Below are 26,815 nucleotides of genomic sequence, written 5' to 3'. Positions count from 1 at the left end.
TTAATTCTTATTCTGTTGTCTTTTTATTTCTTTTTCTAAATCGATGCAAATGTACTAAGAAATGATGAATATGCAACTATGTGATGTTATTAAGAATTACTGATTGTACATGTAGATTGGAATGATTTCTAATTGTTTTGTTAATTCTTTTTTTAATTAATAAAAAAAAAATAAAAACATAAAAAAAAAAAAAAAAAAAGAAATTAAATGGAGGGCGGGCCACGGTGGCTCAGCAGGCAAGAATGCTTGCCTGCCATGCCAGAGGACCCAGGTTCAATTCCCGGTGCCTGCCCATGTTAAAAAAAAAAAGAAATTAAATGGTATCTAAGTTTCAAAATGATTTCTTAAAATTTCAATAAAACATTCTATTTCAGAGAGAAGGGGAAGGTGTCAAATTACAAGGTCTATATGGAAAAGGTTAACTGCTTTTAATACACTAGAAAAATATTAATGAAATTAAAAAACCAAACATTTCATAGCAAATTGAAGCCAAATATGAGTACAGATATTATGCCATCAACGCACAGCATAACTATCAATGACCATTAATGGCAATGCTATATCATGGTCACACAAAAGACCTATTTTAAATGGCCCATTTTTTCTTGATGTCTATATTAGTAAATGTTTAAGTATAAAAGGGTATGAGCTGAATGAGAACCATTTTTATTCAAGACTGTAGTAAATAGCATAAAAGCTTTTACTTGATCATCTCTGCCTGGATTCAGAAGAACAGAAAGGGACATCTAGAAAGATTCTTAAAGTTAAGGCTTAAAGTTTTAAGTTATCCCAAAATAGTACATTTAAAAGTGTAAATGAAGGTGGGCTACTGTAGCTTAGCAGGCAGACTTCTTGTCTGCCATGCCAGAGATCTGAGTTCAATTTCCGTTGCCTGATCATGCAAAAAAAAAGAGTGAATGAATTTACTTTTCTTAATTAACAATTGTTAGGCACCTGGATTTCTTTTCTTGACCCAAGAAGTTAACGAAATTATAATTCTTACTGGAGATAAAGAATTACATAGTGGAAATGCTACCCATTTATGACTGATAGGCATAACTTGTTTTTTTTACCTGACCAAGTAACAAATGCACAAAATTTTACTTCAGAGTTAGAAGGATCTGAAACTCCAGTAGTGAAAACAATTTTCTTCTGTTGCTGAATCTTATTAATCCATTTACAGAACTGAGATAAGCAAATCTTCAGAGGTACCCCTTCATCAACTTGAACCTGAATGAAAGTCACAAAATCTGAATTCAACAACTGAATTCCATTATTATTGAGCCCTTATTATGGACAGGCACTGTGGGGGATATAACAAAAAGGTTTTAACTGACCAAGAATTTGTCAAGTGAGTAGATATTAAAACACATGGGAGAGAGATAATATCGTGATTAAGACTTTGCAAGGTAAGAAAATTTAGGTTCATAAGTCTAAAATCAAACAAATAATGAAATGATACCAACAGAAATAAAAGACATATGTGTCTTTATTTCCATAAAATAAACTTGATATTTACTTTTCAAACACTATTCTTTCTAATTTTAAAATATTCCAATGGATTTCTGGAGGGAAATTCTACCTCTAAACAAATCTAACTGCAAATGGTATACAGCTTTTATTTTCTTTTTGAAACTAATATGTAAAACTGAATTTTAAAATCTACATCATAGCGTTTGGGTTTTGGGCGGTCAGAGGGGAGAAGGGTGACAAGGGGGAAATGAAAAGGACTTACCTGCTTTATGCCTGTCAGTTCTATGCAAAATTCAGAAAGAATTGGATGTTCCTGAGGCTGAACATAAGTATGGAACTCACATTCAATCTCTCCAGTTGATGTGTTCAGCAATACTGCTGGAAATTCAACTAAGTGAAAAAAGCAATTGACATTTGGACATACAATTGCTAAACTGATGCTTTAATCCCCTAAATTAAATGCATATTACCATCAAAGAGCATTATTAAACAGTCACTGTTTCACTCAAAGCATATTAAATTGACCAAAGCAGAATGCCATCATGGCTATAATAAAATTATGTCAAATAATAAATCAAAATATTGAAGTTCTGAGTATTATCTGCTTAAAAGGAAACTCCTGAATGCATTTCCAAAATTAAATCTGAAGACCATATGGAAGCTGAAATGTACCTCCCCTTTGGAAAAGTATTTTTTCGGTTTCTATGCACTTGAAGCTTTATACGCAATCTAAAAACTATTACTTTATATGACAGTTAGGGTTTTGTTTTTTAGTTGTCAGGTTTCATACTAAACTACCAATTCACAGACCATTATGTTCTTGTAAACTAACTGTTGACTTGTATATCTATAAACTATAAAGTGATTCATCTAGTGCTAGTTTTTGGTAATTGGCCATTCGACTTACTTATTTCCTGGCCATGGTGGTGCTTCCCATCATTCCAGCATGTCGACTCAAAATCAATGACAATTAAGTAGTCAAACAACTGCTCTGCAAAAGATCAGGTCATCCTTAAACTTTATCAGTATTAAAAATGCAAGGCTACCATTTCTGCAAGATAAAATTAAAAAAAAAAAAAATGCAAGGCTACCCGGCCCATGCACTCTCCCAAACAAAACAGAATAAAATGCTGTGAACAAAATTCCCTATGATATACATATCACATATCTGTCTGTGTGTATAGCTATAGAAATACACATATGTAGGGAAACAAAAAATAAAAATGCAAGGCTACAAAATTTAAAGAAACTAAGCACACTACTTACTGGATTTGTTTCTCCCTAGATTTCCACTTGTTGGTGCAATGGACTTTGTCCTAATTAATCCAAGCTGCCTAAAAACGTAAAACAAGCCAATATAATTAACAAACTCATTCACACTGCTGTTACAAACCAATGGTACTGGGCATATGGTAAAACCTTCATTATTAATATATTTATGATTGTGGAGAAATTAAACTATACTTTGGATAAAAAAGACCTGGGTTCTCATCCTAACTCTGCAGCCTTCTCTTTTGATTTTAGTAAAGCTATTTTACCTGCAAGGGCCTCGAAGTACATATTTGCAAGTATAGGCTAATTCTATCTGATCACCCTATTTCACAGTGAATTAAAGAACTGAAATGACTGTAGAAATAAGGATGCATTCAAAAGCTTGCTATTTTTTCCTTTACATATTTCAAGCCCTTGCTATCTGCACAGCACAATTCTGAGGAGATAAAAGTAGCATAGGGATGAGCCTGTCTTCTAGGAGCTTATCAAGTCTGGGTAAAGAACTATGACCCCCATAAAACCACTGCAAGGTAATATATAATAAAGGATTTCCAAAGCTGAGTCCACAGAAGTGGTCTTAAGGGGAGGTGAGACAAACTCTTGCAATGAGTAGTAGAGTTTAGCTAGGTAGAAGGATACCTCAGGTTGTAGTTTTGGTTTAAGATGTGTGATGGGAAGTGCTGGCAAACAATAATAATAGCTAAAATTTATTGATTGCATACTATGTAGCAGGCACTGAACTTTAGATGGTAACACTGAAGAACTGTACGAGGGAGATGCTTTTGTCATCTATTTGTTTTATGAACGCAAAAACTTGTACTTTTTGAGAGGTTCGGTAACTTGTCAACGGACACATATTTGATATGTGAATTCAAGATGATCTAATTATGAAGCCCAAGCTATTCATTAGTCATTACTAGAAATCAGAAATACTAGAAATGAGACGTGTCCGGGAATCGGGAAGAAGGCCACATTGATTTATATTAAAAATTAAACGGGTCACTAAGAAGTTATGGGGTGAACGACTGGATGAATGCAGTGGGGCCTGCCGGCAGCCTCCGAAAAATCTACAAGGCGCTGTCCCGTTGTCGTTTCCCGAGACCTAGAGTTGACAGAGATTGGCTCAAGGACGCATAGCAGAAAACTTTGGTCTCCTCGACCTTGAGCTCCATCCACGCTCGCGCAAAGGGTCCAAGGTTGGGAATTCGGAGCCAGACGGGCTTTTCAGTTCCGGCCAGAGAAGGAGGTTCACAGAAGCGAGGGCTGCGGGACAGGGGATCTGCCTCCGCTAACGCCCCTTTCCTGGCCCCGCCAGGAACTCCAGCGCGGGAGCGGGAGCGACCCGTACCCCGAAATGCCCCCAGAGTACCCCGAAATGCCCCAGCGTACCGCGCCAGTCTCTTGGTCGCCATTCCCGACACGCTTTTCTCCTCTCAGTTCAACTGCCGGAAGTCACTTGGCTCCCACTTCCGGTCCGTTCAAACTTCCCGGGCCGCTGAGGAGACTGCGGAGGCCGCGGCGTCTGTTTTTCACGTAGCTTGCCTTCTGCTTCTCCAGGGCTTAGGGGCGTGGGGCGTGGCTTTAGGTGGGGAAATCGCTTGGCAGTGCCCCCTTCACCCACATTTTCCAGCGGGTCGAGGCGCGTTTGAGCTGTTGGGGCGCAGTTTCGAATAAGGCCTCCGATACGGACGGTAAAGCCTTTTGGCTCAATGCGGCGTGTTTTTCTCTTCAGCAGCGCAAGGAGGATCATCCCCGGCAGGCCTCCTTGCTTTTCGTGGCGGGCGGGGAGCGCTCTGTGAATTGTGAAGTGAGCAGCGGATCTGAGGGAAATTATAGACTGTAAGAAGCCCCGGCTGCGCTGTCAGGAGACGGACTGGGCAAACTGGGTATCGGGGTTTCCTCAATCTCAGCTGATCTTTCTCCACAGCTTCGTGGAGCCAAAGAGAGAAAGAACCGAGAGGCAGCCCCAGAAAGGCAGAATGAGGAGGCGGCCCCGGAACAAGCTGGCTGGGGCGGCGGAGGCGATGACAGTCGGTTGGGATCTTGAGGAGAGGCAGCCCGAGGTCAAGGTGAGCAACAAAGAGCCCGAGTGGACGACCCAAGGCGGTTTGGGTCTCCCAGTTCCTCACCCCAGCCACCCTTGGAGTGGGGTGGGATGCGTTGCCCCTGGACGCTGGTGGAGTAGGGAGACCGATCACACCCACCCACTGGCCTCTCTGTAAAATGGGAATGATGACGTAATGCTATCTCTTTCGGGGCTGTTGTCAGGGGGAATTAAATATTGGTTTAGTGCTTGGCACGCGATAACAATGTTCATTCAACAAGTATTTATTGAGGTCTTCGTTATGCAAATTGTTCTAGGTATGGGGACACCCCAGTGCTTTAAAAATGCAACCCCCCCTGCCCTCTTGGAGCTTACATTCCAGTAGAGGAACGGGTGATGTTCACCATCACATATTAAGAGCTAAATATAAGTATATTCATTTACTTTGATCATCCATTAGATTCTTATTGTGAGCCGTGCACTGGGTACTGTCCTAGGCCTTTGAGGTGCATCAGTGAATAAAACAGCGATCTAGTAGGGCTTGTGTCCTAGTGGAGAAAGAAACTAAATAATAGATATGGTAAGTTATATGGTATGTTAAATGGTGGTTAATGTCATGAAAAAGTTTTTTTTATTTTAATTAAAATGGGATTCCATTTCTTTGCCTATCAAATTAGCTGAGTTTTTTTTAAAAGATTAATATGTTAGGAACTGTAAGGAAATTGACAACCTCAAATTTCAGGTTGCAAGGACTCCCCCTCATAACCGTTTGAATGTAGTTCTAATCCAATACCTTCATTATGTCCTATGTATTTCCTACAAACAGGATTATCTTCCTATATAGCCATAATATAACCATCAAAATCAGGAAATTAACAATGATATAATCCTCAGACCCAGTTCAAGTTACTCCAGTTGTTCCAATAATATTCTTTTTAGCAATAGAATATAGACATGTTATATTTATGTCTCCTTCAATCTGAACAGGTCCTTGACAATCCTGACCTTACTGCTTTCGCAAATTATTGGGCCAGTTATTTTGTAGAATGTCCCTTAAGTTAGGTTTGTCTATTTCTTCATGATTAGATTAAGTTTATACATCTTTGGCAAGAATATCACAGAAGTGATACTCTTCTCTTGCATTTTATTAATTAGTACATGAATTTGATTTATCCCATTAATGGTGATAATAACCTTGATTACTTGATTAAGATAGCATCTGCTAAACTTCTTTAAAGTTACTCTTTTTTCCTTATGTAATTAATATTTTGTAGGGAGGTGTTTCCTCATTAAAATTCCAGTTTTATTCATATTTTTATCAATAATGAACTCATGGGTTCCTGTTTTTATTCAATGGATTATAACCTATTACTATATTTTGAGCTCAAAATATCCCATATTTGATATGGGCTTCTGTGTTCTTTTGACATGACCCCATCATCTTTAAGCACCTCTTTATTTTCTGACACAAAAAAATGTTCCAGGTTCGTTTTGTGCTTTCCCTGCCCCAGATGTGGAATCAGCTATTTCTACTAAAAACCTGGTTCTTTTTAGTGGAAAATGATACTTAAAAAACCAAGATCTGGCTGCTAGATAAGGTCTTGCCGTTGGAATATCAGTACTCCCAGCAGACAGCCAAAGAATATGTACATTTAGGTGTATACACAAGTATTAATGAATTCATATCAATATCTCCCAGTTCCAGTGGAATACTATGGGGTACATTCTAGTTTTCTCCCCTTTCATAATTTGTAACTTCTTTGACAGTGAGAAACCTGACTAACATTTTCCTCAATGTATTTTCAGTCCTCTGTGGCTGCCCTGCCCTATACCCCATACTCCTCACCCTGCTTGGATTCCATCTCTCCTGCATAAATGCCCTCATTACTTCTGAGTCAAGATACTACCCCATCCTTCCACATGGACGCCTTCACCCTGATTAGGCTCTAAATACTGTCTCCCAGCATTGATGTCCTCCTTACCTTAAACATTTTCTTACTAAACAGGCCTTACTACTTTTGTCTCCCAGCTACATAAATGCCGATCTCATGCTGCTTAGACTTTCACAATACAAATGAGGCCACTCGCTTGCATCGATATGCTGGGTTTCTACTCCTAGTGCTGGGCTGTGTTTTCTGAAGCGTGCCCTCCTCATCCTGACATCCCATGCCAGGCTACCATGGTTGTACACCCCTGCATAGACCCCTGCCTTGCTAATTCCCACCTTATTAATCTCATACACTTTTTTTTTTTTTTTTTTTTTTTTTTTTTTTAAAGGAAAGACAGAGAGAAGGAAGGAAGGAAGGAAGAAAGGGAAACACTTTTAAACATTTTCTTGTTTTATTGTATTCTGTTTCTCCGTTTTTGTTACATGGGCTGGGGCCGGGAATCGAACCGAGGTCCTCCGGCATAGCAGGCAAGCACTTTGCCCGCTGAGCCACCGCGGCCCGCCCAATCTCATACACTTTTGTTTGGTAAATAAATTGGTATATTCTTTCAGGAGTTGGCAATACTTACCAAAATGTAAAGTTTACATGTCTATTTTGACCAAGAATTTATCCTGAGAGTATTAGATAGGTATATAAAGATAGCTATACAAGGCTGTTCATCATAATATTATTTGTAGGTTTTTAAAACAACAAAGTTTCATTAATGGGGATTTTCTTCAGATAAATTATTAATTTCTAGGTAAATTTAGAAAATGGATTATTATTAAGGCACCTTAATTAATGTTTGTATATGTTTTTCTGATATGGAAAGATATTCACAGATTAAATTGGGAAAGTTTGTTACAAAATAGAATGGATTAGCCAGGCCATGGTGGCTCAGTGGCAGAATTCTTGCCTGCAATGCTGGAGACCCAGGTTCGATTCCCAGTGCCTGCCCATGCAAAAAAAAAAAAAAAAAAAAGGAAAATAGGATGGATAGTATAATCTCTTGGGGGCAGTATCATATAGTGATGAAAAGAGGTTGGGGTTTGGATCCTGCATCTAGCCTTGGTTCTGCCAATTACCTGTTCCTCTGTTTCCTTATCTATAAAATGGAAATAGTAGTAGTATGCCCAAGAGGAATTTTGAGAATTAAATGATTTAATACATGAAGAACTCTATCTGGCTAATAGTAAGAACCCAACATTAACTTAAAAAGGCCACGGGAAAACAGCAATAATAATATCTGACATTTATTGAGTAATTTTAACGTGTCATGTGCTATCCTGTGTACATTACACTTGCACTAACTCATTGGTCTTCATAATAACCTTGTGATATAGAATTATCATATTAACTTTATAGATGCAAAAACTGATTTAGAGAGGTTAAGATACTTGTCCAAGGTAGTAGAGCTTGACTCCAGGGCTTGAACTCTCAACTGCTATATTTTTTTTTCCTCCAAGGCCAAAATGAAAATGGTAGTATCTCTGAATTGTACAATTACAGGAGATTTTTATTTAATTTTTATGTACCTCTCTCTATTATCTTAGTCTTTTATAGTGAGCATGAATTAATTTAATATTCAGCTATAAATGCAAAGCTTTCAGCAGGGGATGCCTTTAGTGACATCTTATTGCCTCAGGAAAAAATCTGACTCCTTAGCTTAGACCCCATAGACTGTCTATGATTTGACTCCTGCTTCTCTTTCTGTAGCTTCTCCACTATTCTGTAACATGCATTCTTGTCTCTAGTTAGACCAATCTACTTCTTTGGACATGGTGTTCCCTCTAACCTGGCAGACTCATAATTTTCAAAGCTCAACCCCAGTATTTTCATCTTGATGAAGCCATCCCCAAATCACCAAGCCTTCTTGCTCCCCTACTTTTGTAAAGCACTTACCACATAATATTGGAATTACCTTCCTCTGTTTTCTCCCCAATAGAGTACACTCCTTGAGAGCAGAAATCTTGTTTTATCCCCATAATCCCTAGCATGTAACCAAGTATGTATAATTCAGGTTTTGTATCATTGTTTATTAAATATTTCTAATAATGGTACATCACAGGTTGTTTTAGACTTTTTTCACTTACAACCCTTCTTATGTTTGGATATATGTTCAAAGAAATTAGAAACTGGAATAATTTAATAATTAGACTTGCTTTTTTTTTTTCTGTCCTCAGTAATCATGGTTTGCTGTGTTCTGATTTATTTTTGCAGAGAGCCTGCTTATCTACCATTTTATTTGCTGAAAAGTGGAATAACCCATGGTCAGCTGTGTGAATTACTAAAGTATGCAGTTCTAGGTAAATCCAGTGTTCCTAAACCCAGGTATGAGATAAATTTAATTGATGGGTATAGATGAGAGGTTTCAAACTGGTGTCTTGAAGATCAGATCTTTCTTACTGACATCAATTGTTTACCACACATTATGTTTTATACTTTTTTTTTTTAAACCATACTTGCTAAGACTTAAATTTGGGATTTCCTATATGAAAATCCAGATTTTGAGCTTTGAAAAACTCGAAGGTCTGGCAACTCTGTCCCTCTATTTCCACATGACAGTTTGTGAAAGCTAAATAGCAGTCTCTCTGTTTAGATGGCGCAGGTACTCTCTAGTGTCCCATCAGGCCTGCTTCCTTTATTTATAGTCTATTTCTGGTTTCCATAGGCATTTTGCTTTGTAACTCCTGGCAGACCCAATTGAGATAACATGATCATACATTAAGAATCTTAGTCAATCTTTTTCTTTCTTTTACAAATAAAGGGCAAAAAGAGAATTTTACTATTCTGATTTTGTCAAACCCATTATTAATGGTCTTAAGAAAATTGTTTTGGTATACTTACTGATAGATTTTTAAATGCACACATCTGTGGGCAGGAGGTCTTGTAAATTGGCTAGATATCTTAAAAACCATCTGCATCAACAAATAATGCCTTTGGTTTATGTGATTACCCAGTTTAGGAAGGGCTGCAGAGAAGGTTGAGATCTTGTAGGAGATGTACCTTTGTAAAATGAGTTTTGTTCTAACTTAGAACAAACCTGAATGGGAAAATAGATTTGACTGCATTGCATTTCACTGGTATTACACTTGAGATTTGAGCGCAACAAATATTTATCTCTCAAGAGATATTTTATTTGAATTTTGTGTGGTAATAACTGCCCTCCAGTTCCTGGTTGTCAGTAAGTGATGGTAAATGCTATTAGCTGTTGCTCACTACTTTTTTTTCATACTTCTCTTCTATCTGCCTATAATTGACTTTAGAGTATCACTCTTAGCTGTATTGGTTTGATTTTTCAACAGCTGGTGTCAACTTTTTCACCAAAATCACCTGAACAACGTGGTGGTTTTATTCTGCAGGAAATGAGTCAGCTACACTTTTACAGATTCTATATTGAGTTTGGTTTTCTGTGAAAAGCATTCAAACATGTAAGTTAAGAAAATTTTGTATTAGAGGCTGAGTGGTCTTCCCATCTTGACACTAGTACATGTGCCTCAGACTGAGTTCTCCTTGGGAACCTGACTGAGCAAGCAGTAGGTGTTCTAGGAAAAAACGACTAGGATTTAGAGACTGCATGTTGAAATTAGCATTGTCTCTGATTTTCTTTGGTAATCTGCTGTCTCTCCTTCTCAGGTTGATATTGTCCAATTTTATTTGGGCTGTGGTGTTTTTAAAAATTGTAAAATTTTAACATAATAAGTATTTTTCTGCCTCTTGAGAAAAATCACAAGATTGGAAATCCTTAAAGCAGTATCTGGAGCTGAATAGCAGTTGCCATCTTTCAAAGAGGGCAGATGCTTTTCATTTCATCATAATTTCCTCTATTTCCTACTGGCCTGCTTTATCCATTTTTCCCTACAGGCGTTTGAGTTGGTGAGCCCTAATCTCTCTCTGGGTTTCCATTTTCTTTTTTGTTTCCATTTATTTAGCACTTCCTGGGTTCTTGGCACTATGTCAATCATGCTGTGTCATCATCTTAAATTCTCACAACAATCCTGTAGGGGATGGATACTTTTTTATTCCCATTTTACAGATAAGGAAACTGCATAATTTGCCCAAGTTTATAGCTAATAAGAGTTGGAGCTAGAATTTAGCCCAGTTGTGACTGAGGCTAGAGATGTCAACCTTTCATCTGTCCTAACTTTGGCATGGAATCCAAATGAAATAATACATGTGGAAATGCTTTAAAAGTTTCAAAGTTGCACATTTGTATAATACTGATTTTCTTTTTCTTTTTTTTATAATGTGTAACCAGAAAATGAAAGAAAATTTCTCGGGGTGAGGTAAATGTGACTCCATTGACTTAGTCACTTTTCCACATTAATGAAACAGTCCTTATTTTACAGTGATAAAAGTGAAGGTCTGAAAAACAAAAGTTAAGGTCTAGATCTTTCTTAACTCTTAGCTGAAAATACAGTTCTAGGCCCTTCACAGTACTTAAATTGCTTTCAAGCATTTTTGTACAAACCTATTATGTATTTTCAGAAATTCCGCTTGCCTCCTCCATCATCTAATTTCCTAGCTGATATCATTGGGCTGCAAAAGAACAACTGGGGATCTGCCCAGAATGATGGAAGGTATGGTTGTGACTCTGGTTGATGATTTGTTCATTCTAAAAGATACATGGTTATACAAGTTTATCATCGTACGCAACAAAGCTCAGTTGTATTGAACTTAAACAGTGAAACAATTTTTTAAAGGTGGGTAGGTACCTAAGGAGGTTAGATCTCAGAAACCAATCTGTTCAGTTAGGTAGCTAAGAATATTTTATTTTGCTTATTTTGCTGATGTTGGACTCAATTACTATGAATAATTTCTAAACTGTCATCGGGTCTCTGTACCACCCCTTCAGGATCCAAAGGCCCAGGGGAAGAATGATGTCCACAGCCTGTCTACTGAGGACTAATATAATGAACACTCACTAATAATGTCTCATAGGAATAAGCAGGAGGTTTAGATGCTGGTCAACTAAAAGGCAAATATACAAGAGAGTAGTGTTTTTGAAATGGGTTGTGCCCATTAGCGGGTTATAACTAATCCTTTTTAGGCTGTCGGGAATGAGTAATGGAATAGAATTGAACTTATCAGAGTGCATTGCACATAGTAAGGGTAAGTATTGTTTGATTATGCTTTTTTGTGTTCTAAAATAAATAATGATACTGCAGTACATAACGAGAAAACTTAGTTCTCTGAGGAGATATGGAAACCGTTATGAGGCATTTCCAGTGATTCTTTTCCCATCTCTTCTGGAACTGTGCTTCCTATTCTCCTCTGTCTCAACACCATCTAACTTTTAACATTCTGCCTTTCCATTGTTACTTTCTCCTTCCCAAAGACGCTCATATCTGGCCTGCAGGCATTATTTGATTTGACCTCACTGTATTTTAAATATGTTTGAATGAATCACAGAGTAATCATTAAAAGATTCTAAGCTCATGTAAAGGCACGGAGTTGTGAGGGGGAAAAATGTATAATCAATGAATCTTTTATGGCTAAAGAATATAGACTGTTGGGAATAATGGAGGGAATGGGAAGGGGTATTGGTGAGAGATGAGGCTAGAGAGGCAAGTGAAGACCATGCCCTGCAAATTTTGACTACTAAAGACTTTGAATTTTGTCCTGTAGGTAGAGAGGAGCTTGTCCTCTTTAATGATTTTGTTTGTTTTCCCATCCAAACATCAAAGTCTCCAAGACATAGTCTGTAGCACTCTGATCTTCTTTAGTTCAGTCTTTCCTTTGGAGTATTCATCCATTCTTCCAAGGTTACTTGTCACTTTTCTATGGATGATTCCCATATTCTCTATGTCTGATGCCCCAGATTCCAGGCCTGCATTTTCAACTACCTGCTGGATGTTGCAACTTGGATATTCCACTGTCCCTTCAATTTCAGCATAGCTAAAAACATTTTTCTCATCCCCTAAAGGCCCCATCTTCAAAAAAACTCTTCTGTTAATGTCTTTTTCTCTTAAAATGCCAGTCTGGAATTTTAGAATTTCTTTTCTTTTGGATCCCTCTATCCATGGCTCATTCCCTGAGCTCCTATGCACCTCTGTTCGATCTTACCTTATAAGAGAAAACTTCTCTGAGCACACTGTTTTATATATTTGAGATCATTCTTTCTGCCTTAGCCTTCCCTATTCTCTGTTCATCCTTTGCTTTTCTCCATTGAGCTTGTCTCCACCTGATTTATTATATATTTATTGTCTATTGCCCATCTTCCCAACTAGAATTCAGGTTTCATGTGGAATTTCATCTTTTGTTCATTGGGAAGTCTCCAGTGGTTCGAGGAATAGTAGGTATGTAATAGGCATCATGATCTATTTACTAGTTTTTCTTGTGTAACATTTCTTTTCATATATCTTTTTTCCTCAATCCTTACAACCATCTTAATCCAGACTCTCATCATCTTTTTTTGGCCAGTATTCTGTAAAACCTATTCTAGTTTCTCTCTTTCTTCTCCTCCATTTTCCAAATATCTCTTAAAATGCTGCTTTGGTTATGTCTTCCCTTCTCAGGGAATGTTGCTCTCATTACATATTGAATAATGGATGGACTGACCAAAGTCCAAGCTCTTTATCATTCATGATGATCCACAATTTACTTCCATCTTTTTCTCTCAACCTTGTTTCCTACACTGCTCTGCAAGTATATATTTTTCCCCCTGACTAGTCTGCTTACTGTCACTGCAACTTTGCCTTGTATATTTCTGTCCTACCTGGAATGCTTACTTTTCTACTTCTGAAGTCTTTCTTGTCATTCAGCCTACCTTAAGCAAGGGAAGATTAATTGAAAGATGTATATGGACCAGAAAGCTACCAGGAATTCTCTAGGAAAGAGCTGTTCATCATGCCTCTCATGGCATCTTTTCTTTTTTAACTCATTTTGAAATAATTTCAAATTTACAGGACAGTTACAAACTGTCTACAGAGAACTTGAAATAATCTCCACATAGATACCCAAATCCACCAGCTTTTAACAATTTAATCTATCCATCTTTATCTATTTATCTATTTTTTAAACATTTGAGAATAGGTTGTATACATCATGCTTGTTGAATACTTAATATTTCCATGCCCATTTCTTAAGAACAAGGATATTCACTTAGTATAACCAGCTTAAATACAGTTATCATGTTAAAGAAATTTAACATTAATATAAAGCTTATAGTCTATAGTCCAGATGTTTCGAATGTCCCAATAATATCCTTCTAGGCATTTTCTCCTCCATTTTCTTTGTGTTTACCATGGTGCTGAAATTTCACATCCTAAAACATTCTTATTTGCTTTAACGCCAGCTTAACTTCAATATAGCATACAAAAGCTATGTTCTTTTGCCTCTCCAACTCCCCTGTAGTTCTTGTCACAAATTGCATGTTTATACATTATGAGTCCAAGACCTCTGAATTCTCTTTACATATTATGCATTTGCCTTTTAGATATGGTAGGAAGTAAAAAATGAGGTTACAAACCAAAAATTTTTATTTTTTCATGTGACTTAGATATGTTGTCTATTGTCCTTTCTTTTCAACTTGCAGAACTCCCTTTAGCATCTCTTACAGGGCTAATCAACTGGTGGCAGATTCCCTCAGCTTTTGTGTATCTGTGAAAGTCTTAATCACTCCCTTACTTTTAATACAGTTTGACAATTTTTTGCTTCCAGTACTTTAAATACATCACTCTTTTGCAGCTTTCAGAATTCTCTCCTTGTCTTCACATTTGATAGTTTGATTATATATGTTCCAAGATCCTTCATGTAAATTGAAAATCACATGAAATAGTGAGCCCCATTATTTAATAAGTATTTCATAATAGAATGTGCCTATCACTTTTTTTTTTTATAAATGAGGTAAACAAATGCCCTAGTATTACAATAAGTAAACATAGAAATAATTTTTTAAAATTTTAATCCCTACCCACCCACATGTGCACATCCCAGCATCCTGTCTTGCGCCAAGGTCTCTCTACCCTCTCCCCCGGAGGAATAAAATTGGTGGCAGCCAATGGGAGGCCAGGAAGGCACCTGAATCAGCTAGCCAGCCAGTGTTTGGCCTTATCTGGAGATCACAGCTAGGTTTACGTTCTACCCCTGTGCACCTGCCCTGCTATGCTCTCCAGCTCTGTGTAGGGTGTGCATAATAGTGAATCCCATTACTTAATAAGTACTTCATATACAAACATACCTATCACATTTTTTTTAATTTTAATTTTCTCTCTGCCATTATTTTTTTCAATTGCTATTTGCGTTGGCAATTGAATCCATTATGTGTTGAGTTCCTATAAAATGAGGTCCAACTGTGGATCTATTTAGGTTTATCCTGTTGGGGTTTGTTGAGAGTTTTTCAATGTGTATATTCATGTCTTTCATTAAATTTGGGAAGATTCAGACATTATTTCTTTGAATATTCTCTCTGCCCCTTTCTTTCTTCTGTGGTACCTCCCCAATGCATATACTGATATACTTAATGTGTCTCGCCGGTTTTTTTGTTTTGTTTTGTTTTTTTTAACATAACAACATACAAACATGAACATTCTTACCATATGATCATTCCATTCTTGGTATATAATCAAAATTCACAATATCATCACCATGATCATTTCTTACAACATTTGCATCAATTCAGGAAAAGAAATAAAAAGAAAAAAAAAAAAAAACTCATACATACCATACCCCTTACCCCTCCCTCAATGGATTGCTAGTATTTCATCTACCCAATATATTTTATTTAGCCTTTGTTTCCCCTATTTTTCTTCTATATCCCTTTTTACTCCCATTCATTGATCACTAGCATTTCAATCCACTAAATTTATTTTAACATTTGTTCCCCCTATTTATTTTTAATCCATATGGTTTACTCATCTGTCCTTACCGTAGATAAAAGGAGCATCAGACACAAGGTTTTCACAGTTACACAGTCACATTGTGAAAGCTATGTCATTACACAATCATCTTCAAGAAAACTAGAACACAGCTCTACATTTTCAGGCAGTTCCCTCCAGCCTCTCCAATATACCTTAACTAAAAAGGTGATATCTATATAATGCGTTAGAATAACCTCCAGGAAAACCTCTTGACTCTGTTTGAAATCCTCAGCCATTGACACTTTATTTTGCCTCATTTCTCTCTTCCCCCTTCTGGTCGAGAAGATTTTCTCAATCCCTTGATGCCGAGTTCCAGCTCATTTTAGGATTTCTGTCCCATGATGCCAGGAAGGTTACACCCCTGGGAATCATGTCCCATGTAGAGAGGGAGAGAGCAGTCAGTTTGCTTGTCATATTGGCTGAGTGAGAGAGGTCACATCTGAGCAACTAAAGAGATTCTCTTGGGGTGGTCTCATTGGTTTCCGACTCTGTTCACGTTTTCTTTTCTTCTTTTTGCTCTACAGGCTAGATGATTTCAATTTTCCTATCTTCAAATTCACTGCTTCTTCTGTCAGCTCCAGTGCTGTTAACTGCTGTAGGGAATATTTTTATTTCTGTTACTGTTGTCTTCAGCTCTGTTTGGTTCCTTTTCATAATTTCCATCTCACTTACTATTCTCTTAGTGTTCATGTATTTTCCTGATTTCTTTCATTCTTTTGTACATGTTGTCCTTTAGTCTTTGAGCATTTTTTTTTTAAACATTTTTTTTATTGTGGAATATATATATACAAAGCAACAATAAATTTCAAAGTACATTTTAACAAGTAGTTATAGAACAGATTTCAGAGTCTGGTATTGATTATAGTTCCACAATTTTAAGTTTTTCCTTTTAGCTGCTCCAAGACACTGGAGACAAAAAGAAATATCAGTATAATGATGCAGCAATCATACTCATTTGTTAAATCCTGTCTTCTCTGTTTTAACTCCTCCTTTTCCTTTGATCCTTTAGGGGTATTTGGGTTATGCCCATTCTACTTTTTCATGTTGGAAAGGGGTGTGACGATATGAAATAGGGAAGTGGAACTAGTTGATGTTCCTGAGAGGCTGACCCCTCTAGGACTCAGGACTTACCTGGTTTAGGAACCATCTGTAGGTTACAGGTTTCTGGAAAGTAATGTTAGTGTGTGAAATTTTTGTAGAATCTCAGATAGACTCTTAATATCTTTAGGATTAACAGAAATGGTGTTGGTTGGGGTTTGGCAAACCATGGTAATTAGCAAGATCTAGCTGAAACTTACATAAGAGTAGCCTCCAAAATACCCTCTCAATTCTATTTGAACTCTCTTAACTACTGTACCTTAATTTGTTACATTTATTTTCCTCCTTTTGTCAGGAAAGCATTGATTACACAGTGCCAGGGCCACACTCATCCCTGGGAGTCATGTTCCATGTTGCCAGGAAGGCTTTCACCGCTGGACATCATGTCCCACATAGGGGGAGGGTAATGATTTTCCTTGCAAAGTTGGACTTGTGTGTGTGTGGGGGGGGGCCCACATCTGAGCAACAGAAGGTTTTCTGGAAGGAACTCTTGGTAAAAACTATAGGTAGACTTCTCTGCTACAGAAATAGCCTCAAGCTCAAGGGCTTTGGACCTTCTTTATTAGGAGCATAAACATTTATGATTGTTATTTCTTCTTGGTGAAGTGTCCCTTTATTAGTATGTAGTGTCCTTCTTTGTCTCTTATGGCATCTTGACATTTACAGTCTATTTTGTCTCATATTAATATAGCTATTCCTGCTTCCTTTTGGTTATAGCTTGCATGGAACAGCTTTTTCTATCCTTTCACTTTCAAGCTATTTGTACTTGGGTCTAAGATGAGTGTCTTGTAACAAGCATATAAATGGATCATATTTCTTAATCAATTCTGCCTATCTATATCTTTGAATTGGTGAGCTTAGACCATTAATATTCAAAGTTATTACTGTAAAGGCATTTCTTAAACCTACTGTCTTATCCTTTGGATTTTATTTGTCAGATCTATATATTCTGTTCCCTCTCTCTCTTTTTATCCTTTAAGTTATCCTTACTGGTATTCTTCTGTTCTGTACCCTCCTCTAGACTTCCCTTTCCTGTATTTTCTTTTTCAACCGACAGAATTCCCTTTAGTATTTCTTGTAGAGCAGGTCTCTTGTTGACAAGTTCTCTCAGCTTTTGTTTGTCTGTGAAAATTTTTCTCTCTCCTCACTTTTCTCCCCTCACTTTGTATATTTAATCAGTAGGAATCAGAGATCAAAGATGAACTAGGGGGACCACAAAGCTCATGGTGGTGCATTATTTTTTTAAACTTTTTTTATTGTATAATATAACATATATGCAAAGCAAAGAAAGAAAAAAGCAATAGTTTTCAAAGCACTCTTCAGCAAGTAGTTACAAGACAGATCCCAGAGTTTGTCGTGGACTACCATACCATCATCTCAGATTTTTCCTTGTTGCTGCTCCAGAATATAAGAAGCTAGAAGGAATAAAGATTTTCTTATCACAGTTGACTTTTTTCTTTTTTGTGTGAAAAGTAACATGTTTTCAAAAAAGCAATAAATTTCAAAGCACAGCACACACCAGTTAGTTGTAGAACATATTTCAGAGTTTGGTATGGGTTACAGTTCTGCAATTTTAGATTTTTACTTCTAGCTGCTCTACGACACTGGAGACTAAAAGAAATATTAATTTAATGATTCAGTGATCATATTTCTTTGTTAAACCCTACCTGCTCTATATAATTCCACCATCACCTTTGATCTTTCTATCCCACTCTTTAGGGATGTTTGGGCTATGGCCATCCTAGCCTTTTCATGTTGGAAAGGTCTGTCAATCACATGAGGAAGGGAGATCTCCCTTACTTTTGAAGGACAGCTTAGCTGGATGAACTATTCTTGGCTGGAATTCTTTCTCCTTCAGGATCTTAAATATATCATACCACTGCTTTCTTGCCTCTGCACTACCTGATGAGTAATGCAAACTGAGTCTTGTGCAGTTTCTCTTGTATTGGTGAGTCGCTTTTCTCTTGCTGCTTTCAGGACTTTCTGCTTCTCTTCAACATTTGACAGACTGATTAATATGTGTCTTGGCATAAGCCTTTTTGGGTATATCCTATTTGGGGTTCCCTGGGCTTTGATTTGCATATTTGTATCTTTTATAAAGGTTGGGAAATTTTCCCCCATTATCTCCTCAACTAATCTTCCTAGTCCTTTACTCTTCCCTTTCTGAAACAGCAGTCATTCTTATATTTGTGTACTTCATTTTGTTTATCATTTCCCTGAGATCCAATTCCAGTTTTTCCATCTTTTTGCCATTTTTTCTTTTATGAGTTCGAATTGTCCTGTCCTCAGGTTCACTTACTCTTTTCTCTGCTTCTTCAAATCTGTAGTTATGTGTTCCTAGTATATTTTTAATTTAGTCTACAATATCTTTCATCTCTCTGAGATCTATTTTTTTTTGTGATAGATCATTTTATCTTATTTTTTTGTTAGGGAAGGAAGGAGGAAAGAAAAAGATAAAGTGAAATAGAAAATAGAGAAAAGCAGAAGGGAGAGAGGATAGAGAGAAGGGGGAAGGAGAGAGGTTAATTTGGGCAAGAGAGTACCATATCCCCTATCTGTCTCCAAAATCTCCACCCAGATCATATTAGAACAAAATGTCAGAGAAAGTTGCATTGGCTTTCCATCTCAGAGCTAATCACTTCTTAGCCTGTTGTCCAGAGCAATTTATTGGGCTCCCCTGAGCCTTGTCATCTTTACCAGAGTCATAATATTGAGATCATACAGTATCTCTTCCTTTTGTGTCTGGTTTATTTCACTAGGGATTATGTCTCAAGATTCATCCATGTTGTCATATGCTTCAGGACCTCATGTCATCTTATTGCTGAATAAAATTCCATCACATGTATATGCCACATTTTGTTTATCTACTTATCTGTTAATGGGCAGTTGGTTGCTTTCATCTCTTAGCAATTGTTAATAATGCCACTATAAATATTGGTGTGCAGATGTCTGTTCGTCTCACTGCTTTCAGCTTTTCTGGGTATATACTGAGTTGTGGTATTGCTGAGTTGTAGTGCAACTTGATGTTTCATTTTTTGAGGAACTGCCAAACTATCTTCCATAGCAGCTATACCATTATACAGTCCTATCAGCAGTAAGTGTTCCAGTTTTTCCACATTCTCTCACCAACATTTGTAGTTTCCTGTCTGTTTAATGACAGCCATTCTTACATGTGTGAGATGATATCCAATTGTAGTTTTAATTTGCATTTTCCTTATAGTTAAAGAAGATGAGCAACTCTTCATGTGCTTTTTAGCCATTCATATTTTTTCCTCAGAAAAATGTCCGTTCCTATCTTTTGCCCATTTTATAATTGTGTTGTTTATACTTTTGTTGTTGAATTTTATAATTTCTTTATGTACACAGGGTATAAAACCTTTATCTGATGTATGGTTTCCAACTGTTTTGCCCATCAAGTTGGCTGCCTCTTCACCTTTTTGATAAAAATCCTGTGAGGCACAGGAGCTCTTGGTTCTGAGGAGCTCCCATTTATCTGTTTTTTTCTTTCATTATTCATGCCCCAATTCTCCTCCCCCTTTTCATCCAGGATCTCCATATATAATGTAGAGGACCCTCTCTGTCACTTGCACCCTAGAACCGCTGTCCCAGTTGTTTTTCTGTCACTTCTCTGGTTGTTCCATGGAGCAGTGGTGAACACAGTCTATCCTATTCCGCCATCTTCCCAGAAGTCATCTTTGAGCATATTTTGGATCACTTTTTAAAAGTCTTTGTCTGATATGTTCTCATTTATGGTTTCTAATCTTTAATCTCCTTTGCCTGAACCATTGCTTCCTTGTCTTTGCATGTTTTGTAATATTTTGTGGAAACCTAGACATTTTGATATTTTAATGTGTAATACCTGGAATTTAGACTCTGAGACATCTGTTCCTTAAGCTTGTATCCAGCTAGTGTTATGACAGAACTTCCCTTGAATACCAGGAGTTAACAAAAAAAAAGAAAAAAAAATAATTTTCCCAGTCTTTGCAGATTGACCTGTGATAGTGCTCACCTTTATAGCTTATCCGTTCAGTGATTTTAGATAGTAGTTCCAAGCCAAAAAATAGGGGCCTCCCTAATCCTTTCTGTGCATTCCTCTTCTTTTTGGCATGTGTTTGTGAACCTAGGAATTCCCCTGTTTGCATGGATACAAATGCTCCTGTCCCTGGTGCTACACTATATGTCCTACAACATGAGGTAGTTACCACTTGGCTATGCTCCCACAGTGTTCTGTAGGAGAGCTCTGTGAGCTGCCTCTACTCTCAGGACAGGTTTTAGGATGGAGAGTCCCTTAAGCCACACCATACAGACTGGGCCAAAATACACATGCTTCCAGTACATGCCACAAGGTTTTTCTGCTTCCTCAGGAACTGGGACTAGGGTCCTGCACCAGTATTGAAGGGTGGGGGAGGGGCCATTCTTGATGCCAGGAGATCCTACTGTTTTTTTTTTTTTTTTGCACATGGGCAAACACCGGGAAATGAACCCAGATCTCCAGCATGGCAGGCAAGAACTCTGCCACTGAGCCAACGTGGCCTGCCCCCTACTGCTTTTAAATTACCTTTTACTAGATTTGGCACTCACCTTGTTATTGCAGTCCTTTACCTGTTTTCTGGAGCTTTGACAAAGATGGTTCTGCCAGTTCTTCCTGGTTGTTCAATGCTTCTGTTGAGGAATGGAGTACTGAAGCTTCTCACTCCACCATTTTCACAATTCTCGATCTTTGGCATTCAGCAGTTGATTATACTATGCTACTGCCTAAATCATTTGAGTTTATTCTCTGAGTTCATTGAACCGCTTTCGTTTATATATTCATGTCTTTTGTTAAATTTGCAAGTTTCTAGTTATTATTTCTTTGAATGTTCTCTCAGCCCCTTCCTCTCTTTCTTCTTCTTCTGGAACTTTCATAAATAAAATATTGGTACACTTGATGTGTTGCATAGGTCTCTTAGGCTCTGTTTACCTTTCTTCATTCTTTTGTCTTTCTGCTCCTCAGCCAAATAATTTCAACTGCCTTTTCTTCAAGGTCACTGTTTCTTTTCTTCTGACAGCTCTGATTTGCTGTTGTACCCCTCTAGGGACATTATTATTTCTCTTACTATGACCTTCATCTCTGGTTCCTTTTCATGATTTCTTTTTATTGACCTTTTCTTTTGGTCCATCTGTCATTTTTCCTAATATCCTTAGTTCTTTGTCCATGTTTTCCTTTATCTCTTTAGCATGCTTAGAACCTTTTTTAAAAACCTTTCTTGAGACAGATACAAAGACAGAAGAGAGAGGTGTGGAGAAGAGTGTAGAAAGGAAGAATATGAGTAAAGTTAAAAGGAAGGAAAATTAGATATGACGTATAAAATCCAGAAGGCAAAATAGTAGAAGAAAGTACTACCCATACAGTAATAATACTGAATGTTAATGGATTAAACTCTCCAATCAAAAGACATAGTCTGGCAGAATGGTTTAAAAAACAGAACCCATGTATATGCTGTCTCTACTCAAAGGTCACGAGGCCAAGGACACAAATGGACATTTACATGTTTATAGCAGCATTATTAGCAATTACCAAGTGATGGAAACAGCCAAAATGTCCATCAACAGACAGTTAACTAAACAAACTGTGACATTTACATAAGATGGAATATTATGCAGCTGTAAGACAGAATAAAGTTATGAAGTATGTAACAACATGAATGGACCTCAGGGACATTATGCTGGGTGTGATTAGCCAGAAACAAAATGACAAATACTGTATGGTCTCACTGACATGAACTGACGTTAGTGAATAAACTTAGAATATGTCCTTGGTAACAGAGACCATCAGGAGATAGAAATAGGGTGAGATATTGGGTGATTGGAGCTGAAGGGATACAGATTGCGCAACAGGACTGAATATAAAATCTCAGATATGGACAGCACAGTACTACCTAACAGTAATGTAATTATGTTAAAACACTGAATGAACCTGCATGTGAGAATGATAGAGGGAGGAGGACTGGGGACATAAATGAAATCAGAAAGAAAGATAGATGGTAAAGATCGAGGTGGTATAATCTAGGAATGCCTAGAGTGTATAATAATAGTGAAATGTACAATGTACAAATTTAAGAAATGTTTTTGCCTGAGGAAGAACAAAGGAATGTCATTATTGCAGGGTGTTGAAAATAGATGATAATTAATACTTTAAAATGTCACCTTATGTGTGAGACTAAAGCAAAAAATGTTTATTTGTTACAAAATTTATATTTTGACTAGAGCATTTCCTAATATAACTCATGTAGATAGTTTGATTGAATGTCATAAGTACTTGGAATCTCAGGTAGCACATGAGATTTTGTTGGTTTGTCCAGAGTGATGCCCTGATGAATCCCAGAGTGATTTGATCAGTGACTGGAAAAGTATTTGCAAGCCCCCTTTGGGGAATGGTGAGAGTGGGGAGAAATTCAACTTCCCCAAGTTGAATTCTTGATATTCTCACAAGCAGTGTGGACAACCAAAGCTATAGGCTGAGCCCCCAGGCTTGGGGTTTGTTCACATGAAACTTAACCCCACAAAGGATAGGTCAAGTCTACTTAAAATTTAGGCCTAAGAGTCACCCCCGGGAGAGCCTCTTTTGTTGCTCAGATGTGGCCTCTCTCTCCAGCCAACACAACGAGCAGTCTCACCACCCTCCCCCTCTCTGTGTGGGACATGACTCCCAGGGGTGTGGACCTTCCTGGCAATGTGGGACGGGGATCCTGGAATGAGCTGAGGCTCAGCGTCAAGGGACTGAGAAAAACCCTAGAATGAGCTGAGAATTAACATCAGGGGATTGAGAGAACCTTCTCGACCAAAGGGGGAAGAGTGAAATGAGACTAAGTGTCAATGGCTGAGAGATTCCAAACAGAGTTGAGAGGTTATCCTGGAGGTTATTCTTGTGCATTAAGTAGATATCACCTTGTTGTTCAAGATGTAGTGGAGCGGCTGGAGGGAACTGCCTGAAAATGTAGAGCTGTGTTCCAGTAGCCATGTTTCTTGATGATGATTGAACAATGATATAGCTTTCACAGTGAGACTCTGCGAATGTGAAAACCTTGTGTCTGATGCTCCTTTTAGCTACTATATCAGCAGAAGAGTAGAACATATGGAATAAAAATAAATAACAGGGGGAACAAATGTTAAAATAAATTTAGTTTGAAATGCTAGTGGTAAATGAAAGCGAGGGGTAAGGGGTATGGTATGTATAATCTTTTTTTTCTCTGTTATCATTTTATTTCTTTTTCTGTTGTCTTTTTATTTCTTTTTCTAAATTGATGCAAATGTTCTAAGAAATGATGAATATGCAACTATGTGATGATATTAACAATTACCGATTGTATATGTAGAATGGAATGATCTCTTAATGTTTTGTTTGTTAATCTTTTTAATTAATAAAAAAAGTTAAAAAAAAAAAAAAAGAAAATACAAATAAAATTCATTGGGCTCCCTTCTATGGAGACCTGTCTGTACAGTTAAAAAAAAAACAAAAAAAACCCTTTCTTTTGGTAAGTCTAAGTTCTGGTCTTGTTGATGGTTTCAGATTCTATATAATCTGCTATTGTAACCTGGGCATTTGCTATTTTAATGTGTTATTATTGTAATTTAGACTCTAAGATGTCTGTTCCTTAAGCTTGTATCCAGCTGGTATACAGAGATTTCCTTGAATGTCAGAAGTTTTTAAACATTTTTATTGATAGGGTACTTGCCATGTCACTGTAATCCTTTTACTGTTTTCTGGAGCTTTACGAAAAATGACACTTCCAACTCTTGTTTGTTGCTTAAAGAACTGGGGGAATGGAGCCTTGAAGCAGCTCACTCTACCATCTTTGTGACCAAAAATCTTCTCATAGCATCTTAACTTCTCTGTGTGTTTATTTTCTCTTCTAATAGTTTATTTCTGGAAGCAGGCAGTCTAATGAGTTTAGCTAATTACCAATGCCCCTTTTCAGCATGTCTTGACAAGGAATATTAAGAGTCACTGGTCAGTCTATGGGTAGGTCCCTCTTGAGCCAGGTCTCCAGCCTTAATACAATCAGTGATCACCCTTGATTATACAACTGGCTGGTGCTATTTGAGTAAGTGGCTGGAAATAGAGTAAGTAGTTTAGGCATTAGGTGTAACAGGCACTTGTAATGGAGAGATCTAATACATCAACTGTCTGAATTCTGTCCTTTCTTCAAGACTTAGCTAATCGTGTCCTCTTAAACTATCACTGACTATCCTAGCCTGAAGTGTATTCTTCCTCCTTTATTGTTATAACTCCTTTGGGACTTATGTTCTCTTTGTGTTCTTATAACCCTATTAGTTTACAAGCTCCTCAAAAGTGGGGCCTGGGTCTTAGGTATCTTTGAATTTTCACCTTGCTTAGATTGTACATTAGAAGACATGTCCTCTGGTTTCTTAAACACACATTGTGACTTATGTTCAGTTGTCCTTCTTGTTTCAGGGTCTTTACCTTCTGCTAGTTTAAAAACCACTGTCAACCTGCAGAATGACCCCATCATTCAGAAGTATGGCTGTAAGAAAGTGGGATTGACCAGATGCCTTCTGACCAAGGAGGAAAGTGAAAACATTTCACTTTCCATTACAAGGTTGGTTTATATTTGATCCTCTAATATTGATAACAATGTAAGAATATCAGCAAGTCATTAAAAATACTGCTGTTCCCGATGAATCCCAGAGTGATTCAGTCAGTGAGTGGAAAAGTATTTGCAAAGCCCCCTTCGGGGAATGGTGAGAACGGGGAGAAATTCAACTTCCCCAAGTTGAATTCTTGATATTCTCACAAGCAGTGTGGACAACCAAAGTTATAGGCTGAGCCCCCAGTCTTGGGATTTGTTCATATGAAACTTAACCCCAAAAAGGATAGGTCAAGTCTACTTAAAATTTAGGCCTAAGAGTCACCCCCAAGAGAGCCTCTTTTGTTGCTCAGATGTGGCCTCTCTCTCCAGCCAACATGACGAGCAGTCTCACCACCCTCCCCCTCTCTGCATGGGACATGACTCCCAGGGGTGTGGACCTTCCTGGCAACGTGGGACAGAAATCCTAGAATGAGCTGAGACTCAGCATCAAGGGATTGAGAAAAACCCCAGAATGAGCTGAAACTCAGCATCAAGGGATTGAGAAAACCTTCTGGACCAAAAGGGGGAAGAGTGAAATGAGACAAAGGATCAATGCCTGAGAGATTCCAAACAGAGTCCAGAGGTTATTCTTAACGCATTGAGTAGATATCACCTTGTTAGTCAAGATGTAATGGTGAGGCTGGAGGGAACTGCCTGAAAATGTAGAGCTGTGATCCAGTAGCCATGTTTCTTGAGGATGATTGTATAATGACTTAGCTTTCACAGTGTGACCGTGTGATTGTGAAAACCTTGTGTCTAATTTGTCAACAGACGAGTAGAACATATGGAATAAAAATAAGTAATAGGGGGAACAAATGTTAAAATAAATTTAGTTTGAAATGCTAGTGATCAGTGAAAGCGAGGGGTAACGGTTATGGTAGGTATAATCTTTTGGTTTTTTCTGTTTTCGTTTTCTTTTTCTATTGTCTTTTTATTTCTTTTTCTGAATGGGTGCAAATGTTCTAAGAAATGATGAATATACAACTAAGTGATGATATTGTGAATTACTGATTATGTTAATGTTTTATTTCGTTTGTTAAATTTTTTTAATTAATAAATTAAAAAAATATATATTGCCGTTGAGAGTTCATTTTTCTGGCTTCTTTCCAAGTGACTTATTCTTAACTTATTCCTTACTTATTCCATCTTCTGTTAATGAGGAAAATAGTTTAAGTGCAGCATTTCCCAAAGTGTGGGGTGTGTATACCTTGATTGGTAAAGCAGTAATTTTATGTAGTACATGAATATGACTGTGGTAGTTAGGTTTAGGTGCTAACTTAGCCAGGTGAGGGTGCCTACTTCTGTTGCTGTGGACATGAGCCAGTGGCATGTGAAGCTCATCTGTCACTGATTACATCCGCAGTTGTCTAGGAGGCATGCCTGCTGTAGTGAATGACGTTTGATTTAATTGGCTGGATGCTTAGATGAGAGCGCTCGATGTAGCACAGCCCAAGCAGCTCAGCATACCTCATCTCAGCACTTTCATCTCAGCGCAGGCCTTTAGAGATG

At 37.6% G+C, this 26,815-nt stretch overlaps 2 protein-coding genes across 10 annotated transcripts in view; one reads left to right on the top strand and one right to left on the bottom strand.

Annotated features, from left to right (window-relative positions):
* The window catches only part of ERI2 (ERI1 exoribonuclease family member 2), a 54,646-nt gene extending 50,155 nt beyond the window's left edge, over nucleotides 1–4,491 (bottom strand). For 3 of the 9 annotated variants that reach the window (XR_013168032.1, XR_013168031.1, XM_077141614.1), the window contains exons 1-5: nucleotides 4,135–4,479; nucleotides 2,740–2,807; nucleotides 2,381–2,464; nucleotides 1,736–1,863; nucleotides 1,074–1,230 (exon numbers count right to left, since the gene is read on the bottom strand). Coding sequence is in view for 6 of the 9 variants with exons in the window: in XM_077141614.1 (XP_076997729.1) it covers nucleotides 1,074–1,230; nucleotides 1,736–1,863; nucleotides 2,381–2,464; nucleotides 2,740–2,807; nucleotides 4,135–4,157 (460 nt within the window). In the remaining 3 variants the exon portion in view is untranslated. Of the gene's footprint in view, nucleotides 1–1,073; nucleotides 1,231–1,735; nucleotides 1,864–2,380; nucleotides 2,465–2,739; nucleotides 2,808–4,134 lie in introns of all 9 variants that reach the window. The other 6 variants (XM_077141612.1, XM_077141613.1, XR_013168033.1 and 3 more) reach the window with 5 other exon arrangements.
* The window catches only part of REXO5 (RNA exonuclease 5), a 52,704-nt gene continuing 29,839 nt past the window's right edge, over nucleotides 3,951–26,815 (top strand). The window contains 10 exon segments of the mRNA XM_077141636.1: nucleotides 3,951–4,278; nucleotides 4,673–4,814; nucleotides 8,938–8,972; nucleotides 8,974–9,048; nucleotides 10,023–10,063; nucleotides 10,066–10,148; nucleotides 11,206–11,261; nucleotides 11,263–11,297; nucleotides 25,132–25,247; nucleotides 25,249–25,276. Coding sequence (XP_076997751.1) covers nucleotides 4,100–4,278; nucleotides 4,673–4,814; nucleotides 8,938–8,972; nucleotides 8,974–9,048; nucleotides 10,023–10,063; nucleotides 10,066–10,148; nucleotides 11,206–11,261; nucleotides 11,263–11,297; nucleotides 25,132–25,247; nucleotides 25,249–25,276 — 790 coding nt within the window. The 5' untranslated portion in view covers nucleotides 3,951–4,099.

The sequence above is a fragment of the Tamandua tetradactyla genome, chromosome 23 (genome assembly GCF_023851605.1).
Source record: "Tamandua tetradactyla isolate mTamTet1 chromosome 23, mTamTet1.pri, whole genome shotgun sequence".
Taxonomy (NCBI): Eukaryota; Metazoa; Chordata; class Mammalia; order Pilosa; family Myrmecophagidae; genus Tamandua; species Tamandua tetradactyla.
Note: the sequence above shows the minus strand (reverse complement) of the source record. Positions and strands in the feature narration are given on the sequence as shown.